General features: G+C 44.1%; 1 protein-coding gene across 1 annotated transcript in view; it reads right to left on the bottom strand.

Moving 5' to 3' along the window:
* Nucleotides 1-16825, bottom strand: part of LOC126481894 (uncharacterized) — an 85084-nt gene that overhangs the window by 18934 nt on the left and 49325 nt on the right. Inside the window, exon 3 of the mRNA XM_050105852.1 lies at nt 4478-4655. Within this exon, the coding sequence (XP_049961809.1) occupies nt 4478-4655 (178 nt within the window). The remainder of the gene's footprint in view (nt 1-4477; nt 4656-16825) is intronic.

Below are 16825 nucleotides of genomic sequence, written 5' to 3'. Positions count from 1 at the left end.
TACATGTCTTTACATTCTCGAGATGGTAATTAAAACTTTATGAGTAACAATCGCGTATTACCGTACGTTCACTGCTTGACTGAAAAAGTGAAGCACCCAGAAGATATCGTCGGACGTCAATGTAATTTCATACATGCACATAGCATTGATGGGAACGTACGTAAATGAATAGAGTCGCTATTCTCTATGAGAGACAGAACGACCAGGAGAGTGCATTAGTATTGTTAGCATTTAGTGTTATTGCCAGACCTTGGGTGTGTAAGGGGACTTGAGAAGCATCATATGTTGAGTGATCAATGAAAGGACGGAGAGGTGCCACATGCTCGTATGCTGTGAACGTCTGACAGAGATGGACACGTCAGTGTGGGTCTCCGTTTGACCATCAGATCGAATTATGCAATGTCTAGATTTATGGGGCATTCAGATGTGGCAGCAGCCCAATGTTGGCATTTTGTGAGTGAATTCCTAAGGGACCAAACTGCTGAGGTCATCGGTCCCTAGACTTACATACTACTTAAACTAACTAATGCTAAGAACAACACACACACACATGCCTGAGAGAGGACTCTAACGTCCTGCTGGAGGGGCCCCGCAATCGGTGAAATAGCGCCTAGAACCACGCGGCCACTCCACTCGGCCCAATGTTGGCATTCATGGGGACATGAGGGCATGCATATTCGTCGTCAAGGTTCCATTCAACCACATCTGACAATCACAAGGGAGGATAGTCAGGTTGTGCACCAAGCACATCGTAACCACTTCATAACTGAACCTGTCAGTAACAGGTAATGGACTCCCTGAAAGTTTCTCTGTCATGCCACGCCATGGTTCTGAAACTAGCAGCAGTCGGAGTAGGGAGTTACTGCCCTATGTGAAGTCTGCCAAGAGGACAACACAAATGGCTGCTGATGAACGGCATCCCATTATATTCAGCTACGGATCACGGTTTCTAGTATGATAACAGAAGAAAAATAAATTAAGTGTATTTCAATTTATCCAATTTTAATCTGATAATTATATATACTAGAATGTCGTGTTCCCAGTTTGCCACAACTTTGCCACAGGAAACACGAAAGCGGTGGAAGACGTCCGTCTTCTGGTCGGCTCCTGATCGTTGTCAGAATGAGGCTAGTTTTTGATTACGCAAACAAAGAACAACCCGGATTTCTTTACGTAATTGGTATGAATTTTATAATTACCTAAGGGACCCTTAACAATGAACAATACACAAATTGCATTTGCAAATGAAATCATTAATAAATGGGGCAGCTGTGAGTTGTATAGAGAGAAGGAGCGCCCTTCTGTCTACGACCAGGATGCCGCAGTATTCTCTGCTGTAGTAAAGGCTGTTTGACATTTATAAAAATAATATGACATGGAGGTAAAAAAATAAAGAAAAAGTATAGTATAAGAAATCTGGTAAAAACTAAATATATTCAAATAATTCTCACAAGCAATTAGGGCTTATTTATAAACAGCATAACTTACATAAGTAATTTTCTGACTGTATGGTGCGATCAGATTTCAGCCTGTCCTGTGCTAACTTCTTGGTTCACGTTTTTGTCACAAATTACAGTCATTACTTTTCTCCTTCCTTCGAGACAATTATTTATTAATCAATAACTGTTGTCTGCACGCTGGCAAGACCGCTCACTTTTATGGCTTAAAGACGACCTTCTTTACGCTTTCGCATTACAAGCAGAAGTACGATAAAATCTGAAGATCTACAAAGGATTTTTACCGTCATATTTTTTATTTAAGTTGAAGCGGAACGCACAGTTCAGCTTCTGTAAAATGTTTCTTTGACTGCACAATCGATATATTAGCGTTCGCGTTAGATGCGCATCTTTACAGTTACGTGATTATGTACAACAAATGTCTTTCAAAGAATAGGTCTCATCTCATAAGTTGATCATTTAATACACAGCTAGGTGAATGCCTTCCCAAGGGTACTCACAGCTTTCATACGACGGGAAGCCCAATAATATTACAGGTTCTGTACTACCGCAGATGACCATTGCAGCAAGTATGGCGGAGACCTACGTTTTGTTTTGTTTTGTTTTACGGCGCAAAAACAACTAGGGTCATACGCACCCATGTCAAAACTGTAGAACATGAAGACAAATAGTGGAGCTAGAAACGACTAAACGTCAATCCCAATCGATGGAAGAGAAGACAGCTAAAAGCAGGGACGTGGAGAAACGAAGATCCAGAGCTAAAAATTAAATTGCCTTCGCCATATTGCTTCGACCGATAGAAACTAAAACGCGGTCAACAGCCCGCGCGTCGTTCGCTAAAACACAAACGAGAACGTAAGCGGTCAAAAAAAGGGCATTCCGACAGGAAATGCCGGACTACCAAAAGTTGAGTGCAATGTGTACAAAGTGGTGGGTGATCACCACCTAACAAATGGCGATGGCTAGCAAGACAGAGCCCAATACGCAAGCTAGAGGGCCAAGAGGAGGTCGTCCAAGGCCCTCGGAGAGGCTTAATATTCCGGAGGTTGTCTGATGACGGAAGGATAAGTGGTGATGCCAAAGCGACACCACCTGCTGACAGACAGCAACACAGATATCATCGAAGGGAATATAGGCACCCGCGGGCTGAGGACTAGGACTGCAGCCTTGGCAGCAACGTCAGCGGCCTCGTTTCCCGTCAGGCCGACGTGACCAGGAACCACATAAACATCCTTCAAGAGTGAGGAAGTGACAGATTTCCTGGAATCGTTGCACAAGGGAAGGACGGTGTACAGGACACAGAGGCTTCGAAGGGCACTCAGAGACTGAGCAGATGACACAAGTGAAAAGCCTGTGTCGCCGGATGTACTGCATCGCCTGATACAGGGCGAAGAGCTCTGCTGTAAATATTGAGCAGTGCTTCGGAAGCCGATACCGAAAAACGTCGTTGCGAATGACGGAGGCACACCCGACGCCACGGTCAGTGTATACACAGGTGCTATCGCGAAGTTCCATATGAAGGTCGTGAAACTGAAGGCCATAGAGCGAGGCTGGAGTAGTGTCCTTAGGAAGCGAATGAAGACCAAGTTGAACAAGGGCCGCCGCACGAAGCCAAGGTGGTGAAGGGTTCACACCCACCAGGACCTGGCTAGAGGCCTTATTCTTCCCATGTTTTGTAGAGGCAGAGAAGTGGCGTCACGGTGTGAGGACCGACTGGGTGTGACCTCAGGTGATGGCTGCTACTGATCAAGTGAGCTCTGACGGCAGAACGGCATGGCGAGGACATCCTGCATCTTGATGTGTTACCTCCCATGCGACAGTACCGTGGTGTAATGTATTGCGAATACATAGAAAGAAGGATCCTTCATTGTATGATTATATGATAGCGGAACAAACACTGGTAGCAGTTACTTCTGTAAAATATCTGGGAGTATGCGTGCGGAACGATTTGAAGTGGAATGATCATATAAAATTAATTGTTGGTAAGGCGGGTACCAGGTTGAGATTCATTGGGAGAGTGCTTAGAAAATGTAGTCCATCAACAAAGGAGGTGGCTTACAAAACTCTCGTTCGACCTATACTTGAGTATTGCTCATCAGTGTGGGATCCGTACCAGATCGGGTTGACGGAGGAGATATAGAAGATCCAAAGAAAAGCGGCGCGTTTCGTCACAGGGTTATTTGGTAACCGTGATAGCGTTACGGAGATGTTTAATAAACTCAAGTGGCAGACTCTGCAAGAGAGGCGCTCAGCATCGCGGTGTAGATTGCTTGCCAGGTATCGAGAGGGTGCGTTTCTGGATGAGGTATCGAATATATTGCTTCCCCCTACTTATTCCTCCCGAGGAGATCACGAATGTAAAATTAGAGAGATTAGAGCGCGCACGGAGGCTTTCAGACAGTCGTTCTTCCCGCGAACCATACGCGACTGGAACAGGAAAGGGAGGTAATGACAGTGGCACGTAAAATGCCCTCCGCCACACACCTTTGGGTGGCTTGCGGAGTATAAATGTAGATGTAGATGTAGATGTTATTTTTTAACTGTGCAGTGTTCGTCCGCACAGGACACTTGTTGCTAAAAACTGTCCTCCTGATACTGAAATACCCCCCCACCCTGGCCTGTAAGATACCCAGTTCAGTGCCCAATAGACCATGTCTAGGACCAGCTCGAACCTCAGTTCTATCCTAGAGACAGTATCGAGGATATCAAGTTAAAACAGTTGTGGACCAGCTTGCCGTAGGAGTGGATACAACGGAAACCCAAAGGAGTCAGTGCACACATCCAGTCCAGAGAGGTCATACTGATAAGTCGGCTCATACTGTCAAGTTATTTCTAAGTTTGTCTCGACATTGCAATCACTGAACATCACATACCCACTCAAGCTATGAAGTTAAATTTCGTTTCCTCATCCCTTTATGCGTGCTTCATATTTTTTGTCAGGTACTGCATTTATACTGGTATCGATTGTTATTGCCTAACGTAGCATTGCACAGTGCCGGTAGCTGCAGTGACACGCTCACCTTGAGCATGAAGTCTGTGACGTTGAGGTCGCGCAGGTGGTAGGCGAGTGGGCCGGCGGCGCGCACGAACGGCGCCAGCCTCTTGAAGTAGGGGAACTGTTGCAGCGACAGCGCCGCCAGCGCCGCCTCCACGCGCGCCGTGCTCGCCTCCTCCGCCAGGCCTCTTTCCTCCAACCACCTGCACAGGAGGCTGGCTGCCCACCTGCTGCTAGTAGACAGCGAAACGCCATGTGATCCAGGACAACCTCAGCCGCCTATCGCTACCTGAATCTTTCTGTAGTTTGATACGTTCTCAATGGTGGTTAAATGATCTTGTGACTTTGGAACACTTGCGTATAGCCTGGGAACTTGAAGGCAGAAGCCTAGCCACGATGGTTTGATACCATAAAAAAGACACCTGCAGCAATGTGCTGGCTGGTTGGAGCCCACCTTACGCAGCACTGCTGGGGGCGTCTACCACGCAAGTTCGCTCTGTGCTCGGGTTATGCTGGGGACAGCAGCGCAACACAACTCCTTGCCGCCAAGGTCCGTGAGCTCGAATCCTGACCATGCCCATGGAACACGGACGCCGTGATGCAGCGTCAGGTTGTTCGTCTTGCTAAGCTACCCTACCCAACCGACATCTTATAGTCCTTGCCAAACTATCGAGAAAATACTCCCCATTTGGGAAAGGCAGCCGGCCGCGGTAGCCGAGCGGTACTAGGCGCTGCAGTCTGGAACCGCGTGACTGCTACGGTCACGGATTCGATTCCTGCCTCGGGCATGGATGTGTGTGATGTCCTTAGGTTAGTTAGGTTTAAGTAGTTGTAAGTTCTAGGGGACTGATGACCTCAGATGTTAAGTCCCATAGTGCTCAGAGCCATTTGGGAAAGGAAAAAGCCATCCGACAACTTAAAAACGGCTCTTCCAACAGTCTGTAGCAGTCACTGCACACGAGGCCGCCACAAAACTGTGAGTTCGATTAATTTGAAAAAATGTTAGTCCGGAACCACGCGGCTGCTACGGTCACAGGTTTGAATCCTGCCTCGGGCATGGATGTGTGTGATGTCCTTAGGTTAATTAGGTTTACGTAGTTCTAAGTCTAAGGGACTTATCATCTCAGATGTTAAGTCTCATTTGAACCATTTGAACATAATGTTACAAACCCTGTCAGGTGAACGAACTGGCGGCATCCTACTGCTGGAATATTAAAGATGTTGCCTGATTACCTAACTGTCGCTTCCTTTCCTACCCTCAGATTAACAATTTCTTACTTTAAGAGAATTTTTCCTGTCACCATGAACATGGCAGCGTCACGCTTCTCGTCGCACTACAGATACTTCTACTGAAACGTTCTGTATGAGTGTAATAGCACAGATGGAATGGTTAAACACAAGAAACAGTTAACGTAAATTTTAAAGTAATTCATATTCTACAACGGAAATGAAATTTGAGGCAGCCTTTAGATTATGGGAGCTACTAATCCACAATGCTGAATTATCCACAGAACTAACCCTTTCAGACACAAGAGATTATTTAAACTGAAAAGTTTCAAAAAGAAGGAGAACTTCGCTTACTGTAGTCCGTAGCATCTTAACGCGGAATGACAAGATTCCAGCAGACAAAGTAACTGCCATACTTGTATAGAAAACGAAGGAAATTAATCGAATTTGAAATGTACTCACGAGAAAATTACACAAAGAGATATAATGGAAGTTATTGACTAGCCACTAGGGTCCTAGAGATTCGTTGTAAGGTACAACGTAGACGGTAGTACATACTGGCTTGGCGACTGCATGTACTCCTACATTGTCAGCAACTCATGGCGTCGACCACACACATACGTGCCCTCAATTCTGGCGTCGTCAATGCTGCATTTTCATGATGTGACTGAATTAATAGCAAGCCTGGACTCAGCTAGTCTTACTTCAAGGTAACGAACATCGCAGCATGCGCCAATGTACATGTTAACAAAGAACTAATGAGCAACTGCTTCATGAAAAACGAATGAGACATGTCTGAGTATTGAATGAGGTGGAGTGTGGTGTCTCCGCCAATTTTATAGCCTAGCCTTATGTTTCCACAGCTAAAAACATTACATTTCCGACATTATAGAGAGGCTCCATTGTTCTAATCCTGTTACACTACTGGCCATTAAAATTGCTACACCAAGAAGAAATGCAGATGATAAACGGGTATTCATTGGACAAATATGCTAGAACTGACATGTGATTACATTTTCACGCAATTTGGGTGCATAGATCCTGAGAAATCAGTACCCAGAACAACCACCTCTGGCCGTAATAACGGCCTTCATACGCCTGGGCATTAAGTCAAACAGAGCTTGGATGGCATGTACAGGTATAGCTACCCATGCAGCTTCAACACGATACCACAATTCATCAAGAGTAGTGACTGGCGTATTCTGACGAGCCAGGTGCTCGGCCACCATTGACTAGACGTTTACAATTGGTGAGAGATCTGGAGAATGTGCTGGCCAGGGCAGCAGTCTAACATTTTCTGTATCCAGAAAGGCCCGTACAGGGTCTCAAACATGCGGTCGTGCATTATCCTGCTGAAATGTATGGTTTCGCAGGGATCGAATGAAGGGTAGAGCCACGGGTCGTAACGCATCTGAAATGTAACGTCCACTGTTCAAAGTGCCGTCAATGTGAACAAGAGGTGACCGAGACGTGTAACCAATGGCACCCCATGCCATTACGCCGGATGATACGCCAGTATGGCGATGACGAATACATGCTTCCAATGTGCGTTCACCGCGATGTCGCCAAACTCGGATACGACCATCATGATGCTGTAAACAGAACCTGGATTCATCCGAAAAAATGACGTTTTGCCACTCGTGCACCCAGGTTCGTCGTTGAGTACACCACCGCAGGCGCTCTTGTCTGTGATGCAGCGTTGAGGGTAACCGCAGCCATTGTCTCCGAGCTGGTAGTCCATGCTGCTTCAAACGTCGTCGAACTGTTCGTGCAGATGGTTGTTGTCTTACAAACGTCCCCATCTGTTGACCCAGGGATCGAGACGTGGCTGCACGATACGTTACAGCCATGAGGATAAGATGCCTGTCATCTCGACTGCTATTGATACGAGGTCGTTAGGATCCAGCACGGCGTTGCGTATTACCCTCCTGAACCCACCGATGCCATATTCTGCTAAGAGTCATTGGATCTCGACCAGCGCGAGCAGCAATGTTGCGATACGATAAAACGCAATTGCGATAGGCTACAATCCGACATTTGTCAAAGTCGGAAACGTGATGGTACGCATTTCCCCTTCTTACACGAGGCATCACAACAACGTTTCACCAGGCAACGCCGGTCAACTGCTATTTGTGTATGAGAAATCGGCTGGTAACTTTCCTCGTGTCAGCACGTTGTAGGTGTCGCCACCGGCGCCAACGTTGTGTGAATGCTCTGAAAAGCTAATGATTTGCATATCACAGCATCATCTTCCTGTCGGCTAAATTTCTCGTCTATAGCACGCCATCTTCGTGGTGCAAAAATTTTAATGGCCAGTAGTGTATATCTTTATGGCGAATTAGGATTCGCTGTTTTCGAGTATGAAACATATGTAGCGCTGGGTCATTCTGCAATTTTTCTGTTGCGGTAGTAAGAACAAAAGAAAGTTGGCTGTTGTAGAAGTACACCTTCAGATAATCATTACCAAGTAAAGTTCATACACTGCACTCTATGTGCCCGTAGTTTTAGTTATTTGTATGTAAACGATATGGATGTTGCTCATCGGATTTCATTGCTCTACTGGAATACTGGCAATCCTTTGTAAGTAAATAGCATATAAAATTTGGATGGGGCGTATATGCTATAGAGGATTGTAGTTTTTGTTGAAAATTTATTAGTGGCAATAGGCAGTATCAAACAGCAACACTCTACTAAAAATTAGAACTGAGTGGCGTACTGTAGACTTCCTCTTGATGGAAATCTAAGTTGCACATCTGATCCCATTGTTCTACCGGAATAGTTGCTATTCTTCAATTTGCATTTCAAAATCAGGAGGGTGTGTAAATGCTGTAGAAGACTGCCGTCTCTAGTGAGACATTTGTTAATGGTAGGGGAGGCAGTACCACACAGAAATATTCTGCTAAAGAAAGGAGACTAACAGTTGCAGGATACTTTACTAAAAACGGGGGCTGACAGGTGTCAAGTAGATGATCTTTGTTAGCACAGACTTGAACACAGGCGACATGGGTATTATTCGTAACTGCTATATTAAGGATGGCGCAACACACGTTTCCTCAATCCACGAACTTGTTAAAATGATATACCATGCATCGAATTCTATATTGAGACTTACATTCTGGAGGACGATAACTGAAATCTGCATATGGCCATCTAGCTTTAGGCCCTCTGTGATATCCTTAAATCGCTCCAGGTAGATGCCAGGACAGTTCCTTCGAAAGGGTACGGTCGATTTCCTTCCACACCCTTGAAACAATCTGAGCTTGATGACATGTTGAAACCTAAACTCCTTTCTTTTAAAAGACAGTTGTGTATAAAGTGCTATATGGGAAATATTTTGTAACTCATTAATGAGACTTCCAGGACTGAAGCTGAATTATCATAATAAGCTCACTAAAGATTTGCTTGTAATTTTAATGAAATATTCTGAACAGTTCGTGCGTATTAATTGACAGTGAGTTGGAACATTTAAGTTTTCGATTGCAAGAAGGTTATTTTACACGTGAGTTACAATGTCCCTCACCGTTTACTTTGTGGGAAAACTGCTACTTTTTGCCCTAGCCTCTACTACAACAATGAAGAGTGTTCAAATTCTCGATGCCTCTCTAGCTGAGTGCTACTGAAACTGTGGCTGTGATTCAAATTCCACTGGAGAAGTATGTTTAAAGCATAAATAAGTGACGGAGTCCCACGATACCCCTCAGTTCGGATTGCAGTGCTGTGGGCAAAGAAGTAGCTTTTCATAATGGTCAGATGACTGGTGGAGTTCGCCAATCTTCACTTATTATTAATTGTTAGTTCTTAGGTGCTTCTCTGTCGCTTTTTCCCACTATTTTTGGATGGCGGAACTGGAAGAATGGAAACACTGATTTTTCAGTACAGAATATTGGTATTTACAAAAGGTAATCTTCACAGTAACAGCATAATAGACAGCCAAAATGCTATCAACAAGAAGCTGGTGAGTGTAGATGTAAATCTGCGGATATGGGACACTGCGGTGGGTGGAGGAAGAAGTGGGCGTGAACCATGGTGTGGTGTAAAGTAACACTTGTTTATCAAATTTACAACGATGTCACAGTCTGCTTCGAAAGAAATTAAGTTGTTGGCAGAAAGATACAAGCATAGACGTTTTGCTGTGATTAACTGGCATATAATGGGTCGGAGTTGTGCTTGGGGTGTGGTGTTTCTCATGCTGCTCACCTATTGTTGAGCAATTCTTTCGCAGGCAAAATTTAAGTCTGGGCTATATAATTTGACGTTGTGGTAACTTGGCGTTATGAATCATCAGCGTATGCATAGTCTCTGCATATTATTCTAAAACCATCCGCCCATCTGTGCCGTCGCACTACAGCTCTGTCATATGAGTATTACGGTAGCCCAAACGTGTCGTTCATAAGAAAACAACAAGCTCTAAATTAATAACACTCCGTGAAGGTGCTGCGTAAAATCTCTGCACCACGCTCAGCTTAATGAAACTGTTTCTTCCTCTCTTAAGTGTACTGAACGTTGGAAAGCTCCTTAATAAAGGCACTTTTCACTTTTCTCGACAAACCAGCAGCAGAGAATACATTGTAATCATAACGAGTACATGTACAGATTGAATGTCAGTTTTGCTTAAGCAAGATTTATTTTAGACATTACTGTCAGCGTTTTGTGTTCCTTGTTGCACGTTCCGATAACAACTGCTTATTCTTTCATGTCAGGCGAAGATGGAATACCGTCACTGGTTTCATATTCAAAGCCTTTTCGACCTGCATCTTCTGTCACTGCATTTGGTTTCTGGACAGTAGCCTTTCGTTAGTTAGAACTTAAAGTTGTTCACAGCTGACGAAGTGTCCCTGTGGATATTCATGTTTTGCAATCAGTGCTCTGTTGTTTGGGGCTGGAACCTATGACAGCGATTTGAAGAAAAATATTCCCTAAGTCTATATAATAAAGATGTGTTGCCTACTCAAGATGTTCACAGTACAACCACTCGAGATACTCGAAAAATATGAACCGCGTCTGATGAATGAGTGTTTGAGTTTTAAGGATGCTGAAGACATAAAAACACAAATAATTGTGACAGTTGTCGACTTATGATGGTTCAAAATGGTTCAAATGGCTCTGAGCACTATGGGACTTAACATCTGTGGTCATCAGTCCCCTAGAACTTAGAACTACTTAAACCTAAGTAACCTAAGGACATCACACACATCCATGCCCAAGGCAGGATTCGAACCTGCGACCGTAGCGGTCGCTCGGTTCCAGACTGTAGCGCCTAGAACCGCATGGCCACACCGGCCGGCGCTTATGATGTTTAGTATGCAGTTGATGCAATGTGAGTATTATTAGTAAAGATGTTCTAGGCCTTAAATCTAGTTACAGGAATGCTAATAACATCCATTGGGATTTACTTTGGGCATTTCCGTCCTCAGCAGCTGCATCTTAGACACCCCAGCTGTAGTTACTACCAAGCCCGCTGAGTGAACATTCTGTTGCTATTCTTGTTACTGGTAGTATAACTGAATCTGGACAACAGCATAGAATATGCTTGACAACTTTGTATCGACGAATTATTTTCTGGATGGCACAGAATCATCGTGCTAAATTAGCTTGATTTTTTGTGGCACTTCCATGGAATACTTTGAGTTATTTTCACTTAACATGTGATATCGGGTCCTCAATGTATGGTTTAGAGACCAGAAAGTTGTTCTGTGTGGAATTATGAACTAACCTTATCTTTCACGTTCCGATTTATCTGTTGCAGCCACCACTCGGCTATCAGGGCAGATTCTGCTCTTTGCTGACTCTGAGAAAACACATTTCCCTATTAAGTGAAGGCTGAGTTCGCTCATGATTCCAAATTTTTTGCCTTTCTATGACAGAGCTACAAGGAGTCTGATCGAAAATCATTAAGGAAATCTTAAGACAATTTCTCCATCAAAAGTGTCCCGATACTTCCAGTACTACATAGTGTAAGGACGAAAAACTTACGATACGGTACAGTTGATACTGACCGTTTCCGCTTTTAGTGACACAATTTCTGGTTTTTGTGAATACACAATTTTATTTTCCATACTATTTTGGTATGACACAGGGCAGCAAATAAACACAGACCGCTTGGGAGTACAAAGTGAATAATATCGTACTAATTCATGTCGATATAAGCACGCTCGTTTTACAGATGAAATGAAGTCCCATGCTTCTTTACAGAGCGTAGGGGAACGATGCGGGAGACCCGCACCGCTTTACTAGGCAGGGTCCTACTGGAAGTGGTTTGCCTTTCACCGACCGTGATGGGGATAAATGATGATGATGGTGAAGACGACAGAACAACACCCAGTCATCTCGAGGCGGGAAAAATCACTAACCCCACCGGGAATCGAACCCGGGACCTCGTGCTCGGGAAGCGAGAACGCTACCGCGAGACCACGAGCAGCGGACCGTTTTACAGCTACTTTATGTTTTACTGAAACAGACTTTTGTTGTAAGGTTATCATGGTTGTATTTCATTTGTATTAGTACAGTGCTTATTTTAATAGCGTTTTCATTAGTTTGTTGAACACATGTTCTTTCACGTTAACTATAACTATCTGACAACGCTGACATAGTTTACAGAATCCACATCTGTAGATTGGTTCAAATGGATCTGAGCACTATGGGACTTAACTGATGAGGTCATCGGTCTCCTAGAACTCAGAAATACTTAAACCTAACTAACCTAAGGACATCACACACATACATGCCCGAGGCAGGATTCGAACCTGCGACCGTAGCGGTCGCGCGGTTCCAGACTGTAACTCCTAGAACCGCTCGGCCACTCCGGCCGGCCACGCCTGTAGAAGTGGCAGCTAAGCGACTATTCATGTTGGTATGTAGAATGTATGGGTCTGGCGATGTACCATTTGCCTTTCGAAAAAACATCACTTACGTAATTCCGACAATTTGCAAGAGCCGACAAGTGCGAGAATTATCGCACAAACAGCTTAACAGCCCATACATCCAGATTGCTTACAAGAATAATATACAGAAGAATGGAAAAGAAAATCAAGAAACGTTCATTGAGTTTGTCAACCTGGAAACAGCGTTCGGCAATGTAAAATGGAGCAAGATGTTAGAAATTCTGTGAAAAATAGGGGTAAGCTGTAGGGAGAGACGGGTAATATACAATATGTACAAGAGCCAAGAGGGAATAATAAGAGTGGACGACCAAGATGTAGCCTTTCACCTCTACTGTTAACTCTGTACATCGAAGAAGCAAAGAAGCAATAATATAAATAAAAGGAGTGGAATTAAAATTCAAGGTGAAAGAATATCAATGATCCGATTCGCTGATGACATTGCTGTCCGGAGTGAAAGTTAAGAAGAATTACATGATCTGCTGAACGGAATGAACAGTCTAATTAGTACAGAAAATAGGCTGAGTTTAAACCAAAGAGAGACGTAAGTAATGAAAAGTAGCAGAATGAGAACAGCGACATCGTGATTGCTGATCACAAAGCAGATGAAGTTAAGGAATTCTGCTACCTAGGTAGCATAATAACCCGTAACGGACAATGTAAGGACATGAAAAGTAGACTAGCACTGGTAAAAAAGCCATTCCTCGCCAAGAGAGTCTACTAGTGTCAAACTTTGGTTTTAATTTGAGGCAGAAATTTTTGCGAACCTTCTTTTGGAGCACAGTAGTGTATGGTAGTGAAATATGGACTATGGGAAAACTGGAACACAAGATAATCGAATCATTTAAGATATTTTTCTACAGAAGAATGTTGAAAATGAGGTGGACTGATAATGTGAGGAGTGAGGAATTTCTCCGGAGAATCGACTAGGAAAAGAATACATGGAGAACACTGACAAGAAAAAGGCACTGGATGGTGGCCTGTCTGTTAAGGTATCACGGAATAACTTCCATAACACTAGAGGAAGCTGTAGAGGGTAAAAAATGTAGAAGAAAACAGATATAGGAACACAACCCGCAAATAAATGAGGACGTAGATTGCAAGTGCTACTGAGAGTAAGAGGTTGGCTCGGAAGTGGAATTCATGGCGGGCCGCATCCAACCCGACAGAAGACGGTGACGCAAAAACACACCTATTGGTTGTGAGTTAAAGATGTCATCCAACCAGGTTTGAAATGCATTTTCGTCCGGATAGGATTTCTCGCGACGGTTGTATGATAAGCCGCGGGAAAGGTGAAGACCTCAGACCATCTTCAGGCTTTTTCCCACCATTATGGCTGCTGGTGACAGCAGGGTGAGCGAGATCCGTAGAAGTAAGGTTGCTAGTGATAACTTTACTTCTACGCATCTCGCTCCGTCTGACGCCACCATAATGGTTGGGAAAAGCCTGACTATGGTCTGAGGAAAGGGCCGAAACCGGTTGCTGACAAATAAAAAATCTGGAAACGCGATCGAGGCTGTTTTTATTTTATTTTTAGCATAAAAATTTGTGTACTAACTTCGGCGCGTGTTCAAACAGGCAAACAGACACGACAGTTTTACAGATTTATTATTAGTATGGATTTCCCTTTGCTTAAAATAATTACGGAATCTGAAGAACAAACTTTTAGTACTGATTTGATAGCGTTGCTCAGCTAATCAGTCTACAGAGAGCTTGTGTGGGATTTTAATGACAATACGCATACCTCAAGAAAGCCAGTTTTCTCATCCAAGGGTACGTTTGCACTGAAGCTGTCCAATATCAAACACCAAATTACTTTTAAAAACGATGGGATGAACAGACCATGTCGTAACCTGCATATTGCGATATAGGCTTGTACTTCAGTGCAAAAACTCTATTGAAATATGGCGATGGAATGACAGTCTTGTACTGGTGGTTTCTCACAATGTAATCTTACAAACTCAACGATCCTTCTCAAGTGGAGCAATACACATTATGACGTTAGCAATGTGTTTTTCTGGTCTTACTATACTCGTCTTAGTCACTTGCTCGTTCTCTAGGCGAGTGTTGCAGTTCAGTGGCCGTACACTTAGTAGATAGGAATAAGATGAAAAGCAGAGGGTGGAGGCCTTGGCTAGATGGGAGCTTGTTTAGTGAACGAGGCGGACTAGGTGAGATCTAATAGAGAACAATGAATACCTCTTCTTCCAGCGGAAACTTGAAGTGTCGCGTTTTTCGTATGTCTTTCTCCTTTCTAACTTTTGATTGTTACCCTGTATTGTTTATGGAGATCCTATTTTGTTTATGGAGACTATTACCTGCGGAAGCTACTAGAAAGCAATTAGAGATGGTGTACTGCCGGTCTGAAGTGCTTGTTTTCCAATTTACTCTTCGGATCTGAGAGCTTTTGGAAGTTTGAGAAATTTTATTGTATGTGCGACAGCCGTACTTGTTTTTTTATTATTATTCAGGAACGCATTTCGTCTTTATAGCTTGAAGATGGTACAATATAGAGCGAAATCTATTGCTGAATATATACATCTACACATATTACTAAATTCGTGTTTTCTCTGTCTGCAAGTGACGGCTAATGTGAGTAACTACTGTAGAGGTTTTGATACGATTTTCCCTAGCAGACAGAGTGATTCTCGAGGATGGTTTGCGCATATAATTGATAGTAATAAAGAGTATTTAATTCTTGTAGTGATATTTGCTCGAAGTTTAACTGGTATCTGACGTGACATCTCGTGGCAATGGTGGGCGCGAAGGCGATACCTGGCGGGAAAAACATAAAGTAAAAGGCCGCCAGAGGGAAGTGCAGAGAACGGCGAAGCTTGACCTGTTTTCTAAAAGTCTCGAGTTCACTGACATACACAGCCGCAAAAAATAAATTAGTACACCCTTTAAAAGTTTCAAATTCACTCAAGATTTATTATTGCAACAGTGCGTATGAGGTACATCAAATGCTTCCATTTACAGATCAGCGGCACAACTGATTCTGAGGTAGCAGGTATCGAGGCATGTCGAAACACCCATATTAGTATGTGGGTGTCGCCTCCTCGGGCGCTTATTCTGGAATCCAGTCGATCGTACCGATTGCGAATGCTCGACCTGTTCACGTAGTTCTATAAGAGTTATTGGGCGACGAGCCGAATGAGCCTTTCCTCGACCCATCAATCGCACAAGTGCACGGCTGGAGACAAGTGCAAAAATGGTTCAAATGGCTCTGAGCACTATGGGACTCAACTGCTGAGGTCATTAGTCCCCTAGAACTTAGAACTAGCTAAACCTAACTAACCTAAGGACATCACAAACATCCATGCCCGAGGCAGGATTCGAACCTGCGACCGTAGCGGTCACGCGGTTCCAGACTGAAGCGTCTAGAACCGCACGGCCACACCGGCCGGCGGCGTCTAACATTCTGCACGTACCGAACGCTGGTTAGCTTCCTCTGCACAAAACACCAAAAGTGAACGAGATTTGTGGCTTATGGCATCCCATGTTATAAGGCCTACGAGACAGCGCTCACCAGGCGTAAGTCACTCGTTTGTGTGCAGGCAGAATCTGCTTTCATCGCTTGGGACAACGGAGCGGCATTCCATCTTCCAAGTGATCCTCTGACGGCACCAGTCGATTCGTACACATCGATGCCGTGATGTGAGTGGAAGACGGCCTAGAGGTATGTTTGCCCGTAGTCCCTCTGCTAATAACCGGTTCGCAACAATTCGTATTGACACGTCTGCGCTCACAAGCCTGTGCTATGGTAGCTGTACGATCTGCAACTGCTGCCTTTAGGATAGGACAATGCTAGAGGCCGTCTATGCTGCGTGGACGTCTAGAACGTCAACAACTGGTGTGAGAATGTTCACCTTAACACTGGTACCAGCATCATTGCACAACTGACGCAGCACGTGCAAATCGTGTGACAATTCTCCGAAAGGACCATCCCGCCACTAGCATCGTCCTTTCAAATCTGCTCAGTTGGCTGTAGGAAGAACGAAAGAAGGGCTCTAAAATGCATACATTACGAAGTCTGAGCACTTGTTCATCTTCGATACCACGAAACAGATCTCCTCCATTTTAAGGTCTTTGCTTTCCTTATCTTCGGAGGAGGAAGCATTGACAAAAACAAGAAAAAATGTCTAGTGAACATTGGGTCTAAAATACATACTTTACGAGCTATGAGAACTTGTTATCTTCGCTAGTGTGAAACACATCTCTTCCACTGAATAAGTGCTCATAGCTGTAAAGTATGCACTTTAGGGCCC

Source organism: Schistocerca serialis, chromosome 5, assembly GCF_023864345.2.
Source record: "Schistocerca serialis cubense isolate TAMUIC-IGC-003099 chromosome 5, iqSchSeri2.2, whole genome shotgun sequence".
In the NCBI taxonomy this organism is placed as follows: Eukaryota; Metazoa; Arthropoda; class Insecta; order Orthoptera; family Acrididae; genus Schistocerca; species Schistocerca serialis.
This window is presented reverse-complemented; position numbering and strand designations above follow the sequence as displayed.